Source organism: Anolis sagrei, chromosome 10, assembly GCF_037176765.1.
Source record: "Anolis sagrei isolate rAnoSag1 chromosome 10, rAnoSag1.mat, whole genome shotgun sequence".
Taxonomy (NCBI): domain Eukaryota; kingdom Metazoa; phylum Chordata; class Lepidosauria; order Squamata; family Dactyloidae; genus Anolis; species Anolis sagrei.
Window position 1 is genome coordinate 3,247,186 of NC_090030.1, and position 14,785 is coordinate 3,261,970.

Sequence of the window (14,785 nt, forward strand, 5' to 3'; positions counted from 1 at the left end):
GCTGTGCACAACCGATGTGCCACCAAGTGCCACTGCTTGTCTCCTTTAAGAGCCTTGGGGCCGCTGCTCTGTTGGCAGAACAGCCGTTGCCTTGGTGATGATTGTGACCCAACACTTGAGTCACAGAAGCCGGGCAGTCAATGGCTTAATGTGGGAACCAGGCGGACGTCCTTAGGAAGAGAAAGGACCCGGAGGAGAGGTAATGACGTTGTCAGAGCAGAGGGAAGGGTTGGCACCCATTGAGCACTCCTTGATGAACCAATTGGGCACCCCACTTTGGAGGTTGGCAGCTTGTATCTTGATTGGCATCTATGGCGGAGAGGGTCCTGGGAACGGGACAAAGTAAATGCAAAGGAAACAGCCTTTCATGCATGACATTCTAGACATTACTTCTGCAAATGCACACCTGAAAATGCCTCAAAGCATCCATGGGTGAATTATGCAGAGGTGCATTTGCAAGCACAGATACCAACCAGGCAGTTTGGCGGACAACTGCCACACACTTATATTTATTTCTTTATTTACTTTGCTTCTATACCGCAGTTCTCAGCCCAGAGGCGACTCACCGCAGTTCACAACACACAAAAAACAGCAAAAATTCAGTGCACTAATATAAAAACAGTTAACGACCTAATGTAATACACAGTTAATACACAATTACTATAATAACCATTCACTAGCGTCTCATCACTAAAAACACGATCCACTTAGCATGCAAAAGGCCCTCGTTCAACCTGTGGCATCTTAGAAATGTTTACTTTTTTCCAATTAGTATCCCAACAGCATCAGGAATCGCACTGGAGCATTGCAACACAACCACATAACCTGGGAGTCACTCTGGACCGTGCTCTGACCTACAAGAAGCACTGCCTGAATATCAAGCAAAAAAGTGAGCACTAGAAACGATATCATACGAAAGCTGACTGGCACAGCCTGGGGATCACAACCAGACACAGTGAAGGCATCTGCCCTTGCGCTTTACTACTCTGCTGCTGAGTATGCATGCCCAGTGTGGAACACATCTCACCACGCTAAAACAATAGATGTGGCTCTTAATAAGATGCCACAGGATATCTATGCCCTACACCACTGGAGAAATTACACTGTTTTGCTGCTATTCACACACCCCTAATAACTAGGGTATGATCCTTCATCCCATGATGATGATCATGATGATCCATGCTGAGCTCCCTCTCTCTTCCATTCCCTCTTCGCTGAGTACGCATGCCCAGTGTGGAACACATCTCACCATGCTAAAACAGTGGATGTGGCTCTGAATGAGACATGCCGCATTATCACGGGGTGCCTGCGCCGTACACCACTGGAGAAATTACACTGTCTAGCTGGTATTGCACCACCTGACACCCACTGGGAACTTGCAACCAATAGTGAAAGGACCAAGGCAGTGACATCTCCAGCCCACTCCCTGTTTAGGTATCAGCAACACTCCAATGACCTAAATCATGAAATAGTTTTCTAAGATCTACAGAGACACTCACTGGAACACCCCAGCAAGCAAGAGTCCAAAAGTGGCAGGTTCAAACCCAGAACCTCAATCCGTTTCAGGAAAATAGGCCTTGACATTTGGGAGTTGTAGTTGCTGGGAGTTTTGTTCACCTATAATCAGAGAGTATTCTGAACTCCATTGCATGGAGTGTTGCTACCTTCCTACAGAAGTAGCTCCTATTGATCTACTCACATTTGCATGTTTTTGAACTGCTACATGGGCAGAAACTGGGGCTAACAGCAGGAGATCGTCCTGCTCCCAGGATTCAAACCACCAGCCACCAACCTTTCGGTCAGCAAGTTCAACAGCTCAGTGGTTTAACCCGCTGTGCTAACAGGGACCAATTCCAAATATATTTTTTGGGAGAGTAGATGTTTTTGGGCCACTGAAATAACACTTCTGAAGATCTGCAATATATTTTATGCATTGGTATAATCTTTGTTCCTAACAATTCAAAGAGATAACGAGGTATATCAGTCTAACAACTGAGAAACCCAATTTGCTTCACACGAATACTAGTAAATATATACCATTAAATAGAAGATTAACTATAATGAGTTGTTAGCTCTTCTCAAGAAGATCATCCTTTACAAAAAGGCTATGATCTTCCAAGTGGTAGTGAATACCAATTAATACCAATTAATCTCCAAAAGGTCACGCTTCCAAAAGGCTATGGAGATTCTGGTTTGAACCATACTTGGCACACAGAACTCCCACGACCAACAGAAAAATACTGCAAGAGTTTGGTGGGCATTGACTTTGAGTTTGGGAGTTGTAGTTCACCTCTATCCAGAGAGCACTGTGGACTCAAACAATGATGGATTTGGACCAAACTTGGCAAGAAGACTCAATATGCCCAAATGTGAACATTGGTGGAGTTTGGGGAAAATAGACATTGGCATTTGGGAGTTGTAGTTGCTGGGATTTATAGTTCACCTACAATCAAAGATCATTTTGAACCCCACCAACAGAATTGGTCCAAACTTCCCACACAGAGACCCCCACGACCAACAGATTTGACACGAATTGACAGTGATTTAGGGGAGATGTAGTTCACCTTCCTCCGGAGAGCACTGTGAACCCAAACAACTATGCCAAAGGGATTCCTAAGAGTATCAGAAATATGTGTCACTCCCCTGAAACCCCTTTGCATCCCCCCCCAAGCAAACAGACAAGACACAGAATTTGCAAGCTTGGTATTGTATTAAATGTCCTTTGACCAGTCTCTGTCCCCTTGGAGTGCCTCTGGTGTTGCCGCAAGGAGGTCCTCCATTGTGCATGTGGCAGGGCTCAGGTTGCATTGCAGCACGCGGTCAGTGGTTTGCTCTTCTCTACACTCGCATGTCGTGGATTCCACTTTGTGGCCCCATTTCTTGAGGTTGGTCCTGCATCTCGTGGTGCCAGAGCGCAGTCTGTTCAGCACCTTCCAAGTCGCCCAGTCTTCTGTGTGCCCAGGGGGGAGTCTCTCATTTGGTATCAGCCACTGGTTGAGCTTCTGGGTTTGAGCCTGCCACTTTTGGACTCTCGCTTGCTGGGGTGTTTCAGCAAGTGTCTCTGTAGATCTTAGAAAACTATTTCTAGATTTAAGTCGTTGACTTACTGGCTGATACCCAAACGGGGGATGAGCTGGAGATGTCTCAGCCTTGGTCCTTTCACTATTGGCTGCTACTTCCCGGCGGATGTCAGGTGGTGCAATACCAGCTAAACAGTGTAGTTTCCCCAGTGGTGTAGGGTGCAGACACCCCGTGATAATGCGGCATGTCTCATTCAGAGCCACATCCACTGTTTTAGCGTGGTGAGATGTGTTCCACACTGGGCATGCATACTCAGCAGCAGAGTAGCACAACACAAGGGCAGATGTCTTCACTGTATCTGGTTGTGATCCCCAGGTTGTGCCAGTCAGCTTTCGTATGATATTGTTTCTAGCACCCACTTTTTGCTTGATGTTCAGGCAGTGCTTCTTGTAGGTCAGAGCACGGTCCAGAGTGACTCCCAGGTATTTGGGTGCGCTGCAATGCTCCAGTGGGATTCCTTCCCAGGTAATCCTCAGAGCTCAGGATGCTTGTGTGTTCTTAAGGTGAAAGGCACATGTCTGTGTTTTAGATGGATTAGGGATCAGCTGGGTTTCCCTGTCATAGGCAGTAAGAGCACCTAGAGCTTCGGAGAGCTTCTGTTCTGCCATCTCAAAGCTCCCTACTTGAGCGGTGATGGCATAATCGTCATCATAGATGTAACTCTTTGTCCCTTCTGGCAGTCGCTGTTTGTTGGTGTGAACATTACACATTGATGGAGCAAGCTGGTTTTCCCTGTAATAGGCAGTAAGAGCACCTAGAGCTTTGGAGAGCTTCTGTTCTACCATCTCAAAGCTCCCTGCTTGGATGGTGATGGCACGATCATCAGCATAGATGAAAAGGTGTTCACTTAGTTATACAATGCTTACCTCCTTTGCGAGTTCTCCTTTGTGGAGCGAAAAGGGGGGGGGTATAAATTAATAACAATCATAATCATAATTATCATCATGATCACAATAATTATCATCACAAAAATCATAATTATCATCACAATAATTTGAATAATTATTCTTATTGCCTGATGTGTTTTTATTCCAAGTGTGTGTGTGTATTTTCACGTAATGTATGACATAATGTAAAATAAACCACGTGTAGTTCATGTTTGATCAGCCCACACATTGCCTTGCCAGGGAAAGATAATATGCCACGCAGGTAAACAGTAGTTTACTCTTCTTAATTCAGAGCAACATATGTACAATATGATCAGTTGCACCAACTCACATATAATGCCCTTGTATGAGAGATTTCAAATAGTCTTTCTTTGTCCATGTGGATAAACCCCTCCACCAGCTCACGAAGCAAGAGTGTGCTCCAAGCTCTGTCTCTCTCTTCATAGCTGAAGCCTGAATGTTGGGGTTCAGCCTGAGTTTGAACTTGAACCTGATTCTCTGTTTGTTCCTCCTGATGCTAATGAAAGTATATTTACTGATGCTAGTGGAAATGTACCTTTTGATGCCAATGCTCCTGAAATTAGTGAGGAAGAATCTGCTGTAGGTTTGGAAAATGCCAATGTTCCTGAAATTAGTGAGGAAGGAACTTCTGTAGATTTGGAAAATGAAAGTACCCGTGTTCCTGAGAATGTTTCAGAGGGAGACCTTGAACTTTCCCTCCCTTCTGCACCTGTTAACTGTAATGACAACAGAAGGGGCCAAATTTGGGAAGACAGAAGTAAATCACTCAGTTTGCGTCGATCCTCCCGAATTTAAGAATTAAAAACATTGGCTTCAAAAAAGAAGGGCGGTTCACGGAACCAATTCTTGAGTTTTAATTGCCTTGACGCCAGGCTGACTGTCTCAGTTCAGGCATCGTTTCAGAATTGATGAAGACCTTGGCAGTTCTCCCGGTTCCCTGGCCATAGTTTGGGAAGATTTCTAGGATATCAAGTACGGTTAGTGGATTGCTAACAGGTTCCAGTATTTCCCAGTGAGGCTTTTGGTTTTGCTTTGTCCATTTAAATTCATGTTTGCTGATTTTGCTGTGGCTTTTGACTTGCATTTTTCCTTTATTTTGTAACCATTTTTCTTCAATAAAAAAGGATTGTTTTTCACAGCCAAGTGTGGTGGAGAGTTATCTTAGGGCCTCGTTCCCTGCTCTGGATTGCAACACTGAACAACAATGTAACAGTATCTAAAAGTCCCAGGCTCATCTTAACCAAAGTATATCTGTACATCTAAATTACTCAGCAGTCATACTTCCCCAATTTTTCAGATGCCATGTAATGTATTTTCCCCTCTTTCTAAGAGTGTGAACAATGAACGTGGACAATGAAGACCAAGATGTGGAAGAGACGAACGAAGACCAAGATGTGGAAGAGACGAACGAAGACCAAGATGTGGAAGAGACGGACGAAGATCTGGAGTCCCTCAAGGAGAGAGCGCTCCTCATTGTCGACAATGTGATCAAAGGGGCAACGGACACCATTATAGACCAGAAAAAGAAAGAAGAAGGTGCGGTAAGACAGGCTTTGTTGTGTTTCCGAACCCTTTTTGGTGGCCGTGCCATCTATTTACATGATGGGTCTCTCTTTTCAGCCGCAAGAGCCAAATACAAAATACCCAACATCCAATGGGTGGAGTGCAAAGACTTCACGATAGGAAAAGGGCTGCTGCAGATCGAGGAATATATGAGAGTAAGGTATCTTTCCTTATCAATTGGTATAATCAAAGTCAAAATAGAAGTCGGAATCGAGCAATCTTAGTCTGTCCCACCATGGCTTGAATACACAGGCATGCAAACATAAATAAATAAAGTCTAAGTTGGGTTGCTGTGAGTTTTCCGGGCTGTCTGGCCATGTTCCAGAAGCATTCTCTCCTGACATTTCGCCTGCATCTGTGGCAGGGATCCTCAGAGGTTGAGAGCTATGGCCATGTTCCAGAACCATTCTCTCCTGATGTTTCTTTCGCCTGCGTCTATGGCAGGCATCCTCAGAGGTTGAGAGGTATGGCCGTGCTCCAGAAGCATTCTCTCCTGATGTTTCGCCTGCATCTGTGGCAGGCACCCTCAGAGATTGAGAGTTATGGTCATGTTCCAGAAGCATTCTTTCCTGACATTTCTTTCACCTGCATCTATGGCAGGGATCCTCAGAGGTTGAGAGGTATGGTCATGTTCCAGAAGCATTCTCTCCTGATGTTTCGCCTGCATCTATGGCGGGCATCCTCAGAGATTGAGAGTTATGGCCATGTTCCAGAAGTATTTTCTCCTGATGTTTCACCTGCATCTGTGGCAGGCACCCTCAGAGATTGAGAGCTATGGCCATGTTCCAGAAGCATTCTCTCCTAACGTTTCACCTGCATCTGTGGCAGGCGCCCTCAGAGATTAAGAGCTATGGCCATGTTCCAGAAGCATTCTCTCCTGACGTTTTGCCTGCATCTGTGGCAGGCACCCTCAGAGATTGAGAGCTATGGCCATGTTCCTGAAGCATTCTCTCCTGACATTTCTTTCACCTGCATCTATGGCGGGCATCCTCAGAGGTTGAGAGGTATGGCCGTGTTCTAGAAGCATTCTCTCCTGACGTTTCGCCTGCATCTGTGGCAGGCACCCTCGGAGATTGAGAACTATGGCCATGTTCCTGAAGCATTCTCTCCTGACGTTTCGCCTGCATCTGTGGCAGGCACCCTCAGAGATTGAGAGTTATGGCCATGTACCAGAAGCATTCTCTCCTGACGTTTTGTCTGCATCTGTGGCAGGCACCCTCAGAGATTGAGAGCTATGGCCATGTTCCAGAAGCATTCTCTCCTGACATTTCTTTTGCCTACATCTATGGCAGGCATCCTCAGAGGTTGAGAGGTATGGTCATGTTCCAGAAGCATTCTCTCCTGACATTTCGCCTGCATCTATGGCAGGCATCCTCACAGGTTGTGATGTCTGTTGGAAACTAGAGAAGTTACTCTATTCTATTCTAGACGCATGCACAACGTTCTTCAAAATGTAAAAGTGAGCTTCAGATTCATATTTTTTTGAGAAACTGCAAGTCACTTCTGGTGTGAGAGAATTGGCTGTCTGCAAGGACTTTACCTAGGGGATGCCCAGATATTTTGATGTTTCCCCATCTTTGTGGGAGGCTTCTCTCATGTCCCCGCATGAGGAGATGGAGCTGACAGAGGGAGCTCATCCTCACTCTCCCCGGATTCGAACCTGTGACCTGTCGGTCTTCAGTCCTGCTGGCGCAAGGGTTTAACCCACTGCGCCACTGGGGGCTCAAGATGCACATTAATGCTTAAGATGCACATTAAGCAGAAGCGAACGTTATGATTGAACTTGGGTCCCATTTATATGTATGATGTCTTGTTGCATGAATGCAACTATTCCAAACATCTCAAATATGCAATGCTTCTGCTTGCAAGAATTGGCAAGATTTGGCCCGCTGCTTTCCAAATGCCATCTCCTGCTTCAAAAGAATCTGAATTGCTTGTTTTGAAAAGGACGGTACATAAAATACACATACAGAGGTGTCTCCGGGTTATATTTTAGAATAGAATAGAATGAGGAGTATTAGGTCTGTCCCAGAAGCATTCTCTCCTGACATTTCACCCACATCTATGGCAGGCAAACTCAGAGGTTGTGAGGTCTGTTACAAACTAGGCAAGTGGGGTTTGTATATACACCTGTGGAATGATGTCTAGGGTGGGAGAAAGAACTCTTGTCTGTTGGAGACAAATGTGATTAGCATTGAATGGCCTTGCAGCTTCAAAGCCTGGCTGCTTCCTTCCTGGGAAACAGTCAGGGCCAGGTAACACCTCACAACAAAGTAGCAAGTGGGGTTTATATATCTGTGGAATAATGTCCTGAATGGGAGAAAGAATTCTTGTCTGCTTGAGGAAAGCATGAAGGTTACAATTGGCCAACTTGATTAGCATTGAGTAGCCTTGCAGCTTCAAAGCCTGGCTGCTCCCTGCTTGGGAAACTGTCAGGGCCAGCTAACACTTTCCAACAAAGTGGCAAGTGGGGTTTATGAATCTGTGGAATAATATCCAGAGTATTTTGTATTTTGTCTATTTGTTTGTTTTGTTCTATTCGAAATGTAATACAATTGACTAGTTGCCCTGACACGACAAATAAATAAATATCCAGAGTGGGAGAAAGAACTCTTGTCTGTTGGAGGCAAGGGTAAATGTTGCAGTTGGCCACCTTGATTAGCGTTGAATGGCCTTGCAGCTTCAAAGCCTGGGAAAGTCAGGGCCAGCTAACACTTTCCAACAAAGTGGCAAGTGGGGTTTATATATCTGTGGAATAATGTCCAGAGTGGGAGAAAGAACTCTTGTCCATTGGAGGCAAGTGTGAATGTTGCAATTGGCCACCTTGATTAGCGTTGAATGGCCTTGCAGCTTCAAAGCCTGGCTGCTTCCTGCCTGGGGGAATCCTTTGTTGGGAGGTGTTAGCTGGCCCTGATGGTTTCTTGTCTGGTTGTCCCTGGTTTTCTGAGCGTCGTTCTTTATTGACTGCCCTGATGTTAGAGCTTTTCAGTACTGTTCATTCCACAGACGTGGGAGCTCCACGAAAGCTGGCTGCACTGGACCAACTATCTCAGCGAGGAAGAGCTCCAGTACAGCATTCGGTACCACTACCGGGTGCGGTGGAGCATCCCCACGTGCCGCAAGCCCATCCCGAGAGCCACGGCCTGCGTGTACTTCATCCTCGAGATTTCCAAAGTCAGGCCCGACGTAAGTGTTGCGCTTCTCACGGTCACATCCCTTCCTTTATTTAAGGCACACCACTGAAGGGGGGTTGCCCGTTTAACGACGCCTTGTTTTCCTTTTGCAACAGACGTTACCCATCGAAGTATACTTCATGGTGGAGACAAACAAGCTTATTCACAGGTATGTTCTAGGTAACACAACGCTCTGAATCAACTCCTCTCTATCAGGAGATAAAAGCTTCTGATTCTAGCAGAACCACCTAGCATCAATGTTCTGCCTGCCCCAAATGTTTCACTGTTGACCTCCTATTAGCCGGCACAAACTTGCAAATGAATTGTCCAGAGGAGGGCGACTAAAATGATCAAGGGGCTGGAGAACAAGCCCTATGAGGAGCGGCTTAAGGAGCTGGGCTTGTTTAGCCTGAAGAAGAGAAGGCTGAGAGGAGATATGATAGCCATGTATAAATATGTGAGAGGAAGCCACAGGGAAGAGGGAGCAGATCAGGGGTCTGGAGAACAAGCCCTATGAGGAGCGGCTTAAGGAGCTGGGCATGTTTAGCCTGAAGAAGAGAAGGCTGAGAGGAGACATGATAGCCATGTATAAATATGTGAGAGGAAGCCACAGGGAGGAGGAGGGAGCAAGCTTGTGTTCTGCTTCCCTGGAGACTAGGACGCAAGGGAACAATGGCTTCAAACTACAAGAGAGGAGATTCCATCTGAACACGAGGAAGAACTTCCTGACTGTGAGAGCCGTTCAGCAGTGAAACTCTCTGCCCCGGAGTGTGGTGGAGGCTCCTTCTTTGGAAACTTTTAAACAGAGGCTGGATGGCCATCTGTCAGGGGTGATTTGAATGCAATATTCCTGCTTCTTGGCAGAATGGGGGTGGACTGGATGGCCCACGAGGTCTCTTCCAACTCTTTGATTCTAGGATTCTATGAATATTCTACTACATTATTTTGTCAAGCTGTATTGAAGACATTGCACAGCTAAAGTCTGGTTCAACAATAATATCTCAGTGCCAATATAGCCCACATTATTATTGGAGAGTACTTGGAGGCCATCTAAAACAAGTTTTCCCAGTACGGGGCAGTGAGAGCATGTAAAGTTTTGGAGAACATTTCAAAGCTCCCTGCTTGAGTGGTGATGGCATGATCGTCAGCATAGATGAGGGCTAAATGAAAAATAATGCCTCCGCCTTCTTTACTTGGGTTTGGATGGGAATATTTTAATAAATCCAACGCAGAAGTAATCCTTGGAATGCGCTCTTTAACTACCACTATTCACCTATCCACATCATCACCAGACAATTGGATACATTTCTGCCAACGATGAGCACGTTTTTGGAAGCCATCACGGAAGAAGTCGACACTCTGTTTCTGCAACCAGCATCTCACAGTTCCCTCAACGTCTTCATCAGAAGCATAAGAGAATGCAAGCTGTTCCCACAGATCTTCTTCCATAATCGAGAACAGATGGAAATCAGAAGGTGCTAAATTTGGACTGTATGGAGGATGACATACGGTGGTGAGATCCAGTCTCTGAAGTCTGTGCACTTCAATTTCAGGTGTCAGTATCCTGGGGACCCATCGTGCACAGATCTTCCGATAGCCAAGCAAAGCAATAATGTGACCCACATGTTCTTGTGAAATTCCGATTATGCTTGAAATTTCTCTCTGAGTGATACGACGATAATCCTGAATCAATCTGTGAACCTTTTGCTTGTGAAACTTGGTGGTTGCTGTCACAGAACGTCCAACTCTTTGTTTGCCATGCAAGTCAGACGTTCCCACCTCAACATCTTTAAACTTACTCGCCCAATGACACACAGTACTCACATCAACACAATCATCATCAACAGCTTGCATTCTCTGAGGAATCCCCTTTGGGGTGACACCTTCTGCTGTCAAGAATTCAATGACTGTGCATTACTTAAGTCGCATTGACCAACCGTCTGTGCAAGGTTCAATACTTTGCACTTTAGCAACACAACTATTCAATGCTAAGGCTTCCCACCAAAATGGAACTGTAGAGGAGAGTCTATTGAACAAGCCAGTACCTGCCGCATACCAGTACTGTCATCTATTGAGGAGTTACGAAGGTGGAGGCATTACTTTTCATTCAACCCTCGTATGAAATTCTCTGTCCCTTCTGGCAGTGGCTATTAAATGTTAAACATCGATGGAGCAAGCACGCTCCCCTGACACCAGCCGTTCTTCTGTTTTCGCCATCTGCTTCTCTGACCCTGGAACTCAACAAAAAAGCTCCTGTTTCTGGTGCGAGAGAATCAGCCCTCTACAAAGACATTGCCCAGGGGACACCCGGATGTGTTAATATCCTGCGAGGAAGCTTCTTTCATGTATTCTCGTTTCTGACATGACACGACGATCTAAAACAGGTCCTATTAGACACTAGGGCAGTGTTTCTCAACCTGGGGGTCGGAACCCCTGAGGGGGTCACGAAGGTGTGTCAGAGGGGTCGCCAAAGACCATCAGAAAATACTCCCAAAAGTCAAGGTCTATTTTCCCCAGGCTCCACCAGTGTTCACATTTGAGCATATTGAGTATTTGTGCCAAGCTTGGTCCAGATCCACCATTGCGTGAGTTCACAGTGCTCTCCGGATATAGGTGAACTGCAACTCCCAAACTCAAGGTCAATACCCACCAAACCCTTCCAGTGTTTTCCATTGGTCATGGGAGCTCTGTTTGGCAGATTAGGTTCAAATCCATTGCTGGTGCAGTTCAGAATCCTCTTTGATTATAGGTGAACTATAAATCCCAGCAACTGCAACTCCCAAATGGCAAAATCAATCCTCCCCCAACCCCACTAGCATTTACATGTGGTTGCATTGGGTATTTGTGCCCAGTTTGGTCCAGTGAATGAAAATACATCTTGCATATCTGATATTTACATTATGATTTATGACAGTAGTAAAATGACTGTTATGAAGTAGCAACAAAAACAATATTATGTTTGGGGGTCACCACAACATGAGGGGCTGTATTAAGGGGTCACGGCATTAGGAAGGTTGAGAAACACTGCACTAGGGTATTAGGTTTTATACCTAAACTATAGTTCTGAATATTTTGAATTCCACGAAATACTGATTTCCTCTGTTGTTTGTCCTTTACAGGCCGGGAGAGTCTCGATTTAAAGAAAAGTGGCTCAAAGATGTAATCGAGAGCAAAATCGGCCTGATGGAGACAATCTACTTTTAGTATCGTTCGAACTGTTGTTGGTTAAAAGCTTGTGCGTATTTTCCTGTTTCTTTCCCTTTTTCTTTTTGGAAATAAAAGTTTTATTTCTCTGCAAGCAAATGGATGTTGTTTGATTTGTGGATAGTAAGATGAAACATGACACGGAGGTTGTTTTGTTTTCTATCTGGCCCAGATCTAGTGTCTGCTTCACTTGCAGAAGGACGGTTACTATCCTGTGATCTAACAGCAAAGCTACATCTTTGCAAGACCAAACGGGGAAACAGTGCCATCCTGTCCTAAATGGCAGAAAGCGGTGTCTTGGGTGGACCATCCTTGAAATAACTCATGCACTTTCAATCGCAGACTGCCCAGAGCATGTAAACCACACCACATACAATAAAGATGTGCTATTTATTTCTTTATTTAAAGCATTTATATTCCGCCCTTCTCACCCCGAAAGAGACTCAGGACGGAGCACAACATAAAACGGCAAACATTCAATGCCGAAACATATTAGACCATACACATACAAAAGCATTAAAATCACATATCTCGACATTAAAATCCACTAGTCAAAACTGTCTCAACAACCATATCGAAGTTTAGAGAGAAATTTGATTCTAAACGTGGCTGTGGGACTGAGCCTTTGGGACTGCAATGAGGCAGCGATAGGAACCCTTAGTATGCCAACCATAGAATTCTAGAATCAAAGAGTTGGAAGAGACCTCATGGGCCATCATCCAGCCCAACCCCATTCTGCCAAGAAGCAGGAATATTGCATTCAAAGCACCCCTGACAGATGGCCATCCAGCCTCTGCTTAAAAGCCTCCAAAGAAGGAGCCTCCACCACACTCCGGGGCAGAGAGTTCCACTGCTGAATGGCTCTCACAGTCAGGAAGTTCTTCCTCATGTTCAGATGGAATCTCCTCTCTTGTAGTTTGAAGCCACTGTTTCATGTCCTAGTCTCCAGGGAAACAGAAAACAAGCTTGCTCCCTCCTCCCTGTCTCTTCCTCTCACATATTTATATATGGCTATCATCACATCTCCTCTCATCCTTCTCTTCTTCAGGCTAAACATGTCCAGCTCCTTAAGCCGCTCCTCATAGGGCTTGTTCTCCAGACCCTTGATCATTTGAGTCGCCCTCCTCTGAACACATTCCAGCTTGTCAATATCTCTCTTGAATGGTGGTGCCCAGAATCGGACACAATATTCCCGGTAAAGTGGTCTAACCAAGGCGGAATAGAGCATGGGGAGCAGGACTTCCCTGGATCTAGACACTAGGCTCCTCTTGATGCAGGCCAAAATCCCATTGGCTTTTTTTACCACCACATCACATTCCTGGCTCATGTTCATCTTCCTGTCCATGAGGACTCCAAGATCTTTTTCACACGTACTGCTCTCGAGCCAGGCGTCACCCATTCTGTATCTTTGCATTTCGTTTTTTTTTCCAAAGTGGAGTATCTTGCATTTGTCCCTGTTGAACTTCATTTTGTTAGTTTTGGCCATTCATCTCTCTAATCTGTCAGATGTTAAACAACATGGGGGACAATACTGAGCCATGCGGGACCCCACAGAACAATGGCTGTGGGGCCGAGCAGGAGTACCCCAGCAACACCTTCTGGGTACGACCCTCCAGGAAGGACCAGAGCCAATGCAGAACAGGACCCCCAAGACCCATCCCTGTGAGGCGCCCCAGAAGGATACCATGGTCTAGGGTATCGAAGGCTACTGAGAGGTCCAGGAGAACCAACAGGGACACACTTCTCCCCCAATTGTCCCCAAAGATTTCCAAAATATGTTTTATTGGTCATGGAGTTCTGTGTGCCAAAATAGTCGTGTCAGGAGTGTCTCCTGGCGTGAGAGAATTGGCCGTCTGCAAGGACATTGCCCAGGGGACGCCTGGATGATGATGATTATTATTATTATTAATACCTCACTTTTTCTCTCCATAAAAGAGACACATTGCTTATAGCAGAGAAGGCTGATGTCAGAACCCAGAAGCCTTAAAGAGCCAGACTCAGGAGTATGTCCAAAAGAAAGAGTTTATTGAATCAAACAAAAGGACTCAGAGACACTTACTTCAGTGTCTCTGGTCAAAACTCAAAAGTAGCTGCAAAGATTAGCTCAAAAAATCAATTTAGGAAATAATCTGGATTAAACAGAGATATAACGCGGATTAAACAGAGATATAACCCGGATTAAACTGAGTAGTGTCCAAAATCACCCAAAATAGAGCAGCAGATAAAGGGTAAGCAAACTAAGGTCCGTGAAGCAAAGCCGTTGTCCAGAAGCAGTCCAAAATCGAAGAAATCCCAGTTGAAAGTTCCAAAGTCCAAGAGGCAGCGTCGTCGTCAAAAACAGTCCAAAGTCAAGGAGAGGGGAAATCCGCACTAACGAGAATCCAAGCCAGCCAGTACACAGAGTAAACAGCAACCTGCAGATCCAGGACCCAAGCCCAACACGAAAGCGGCAGCGACAAGGCCCAAGGCACAAAGCCAACACTTTGCCTACTGCCAAGTTCCATCACTCCAATGCCTTCATTTATCCTACAACTCATCATCCGATGATGAGCTGCCCTCCACCCCATCCTCATCACTCTTAGATGGCTTAGCCTCCACAGCTGAACGCCAATGCCCATCCCTCCAACTCTTCCACCTTTTGTCAAGACTTAGGTCTCCCTACAATTCCACAGTATCACCAGATTGCCAATCCCCGCCACCAGAAAACCCTCAAAAGTGTCACTGGACATTGGTTGCGTACACACATCCCAAATCTCCTGAACCTTGGTCCAATCCAGTGGTTCCTCTTCATCCCCAGTTACTCCCAGACCCATCATTTCCAGAAAAACCCATGAAATCCTCTTCCTCTGTGGGAGC

The 14,785-nt window shown here is 45.6% G+C and overlaps 1 protein-coding gene across 2 annotated transcripts; it reads left to right on the forward strand.

Annotated features, from left to right (window-relative positions):
• Positions 1–8: 8 nt before the first annotated feature.
• Positions 9–12,018, forward strand: AKAP14 (A-kinase anchoring protein 14). 2 transcript variants are annotated; one of them, XM_060756519.2, is made up of 6 exons: positions 9–199; positions 5,320–5,525; positions 5,610–5,712; positions 8,559–8,738; positions 8,842–8,894; positions 11,845–12,018. In XM_060756519.2, the coding sequence occupies exons 2-6, from the start codon at positions 5,330–5,332 to the stop codon at positions 11,886–11,888; spliced, it is 576 nt and encodes a 191-aa protein (XP_060612502.2). In that variant the 5' UTR covers positions 9–199; positions 5,320–5,329; the 3' UTR covers positions 11,889–12,018. The 2 variants fall into 2 exon arrangements, with proteins under 2 accessions (XP_060612502.2, XP_060612501.2); XM_060756518.2 differs by having other exon boundaries at positions 5,610–5,707.
• The last annotated feature ends 2,767 nt before the right edge of the window (positions 12,019–14,785 follow it).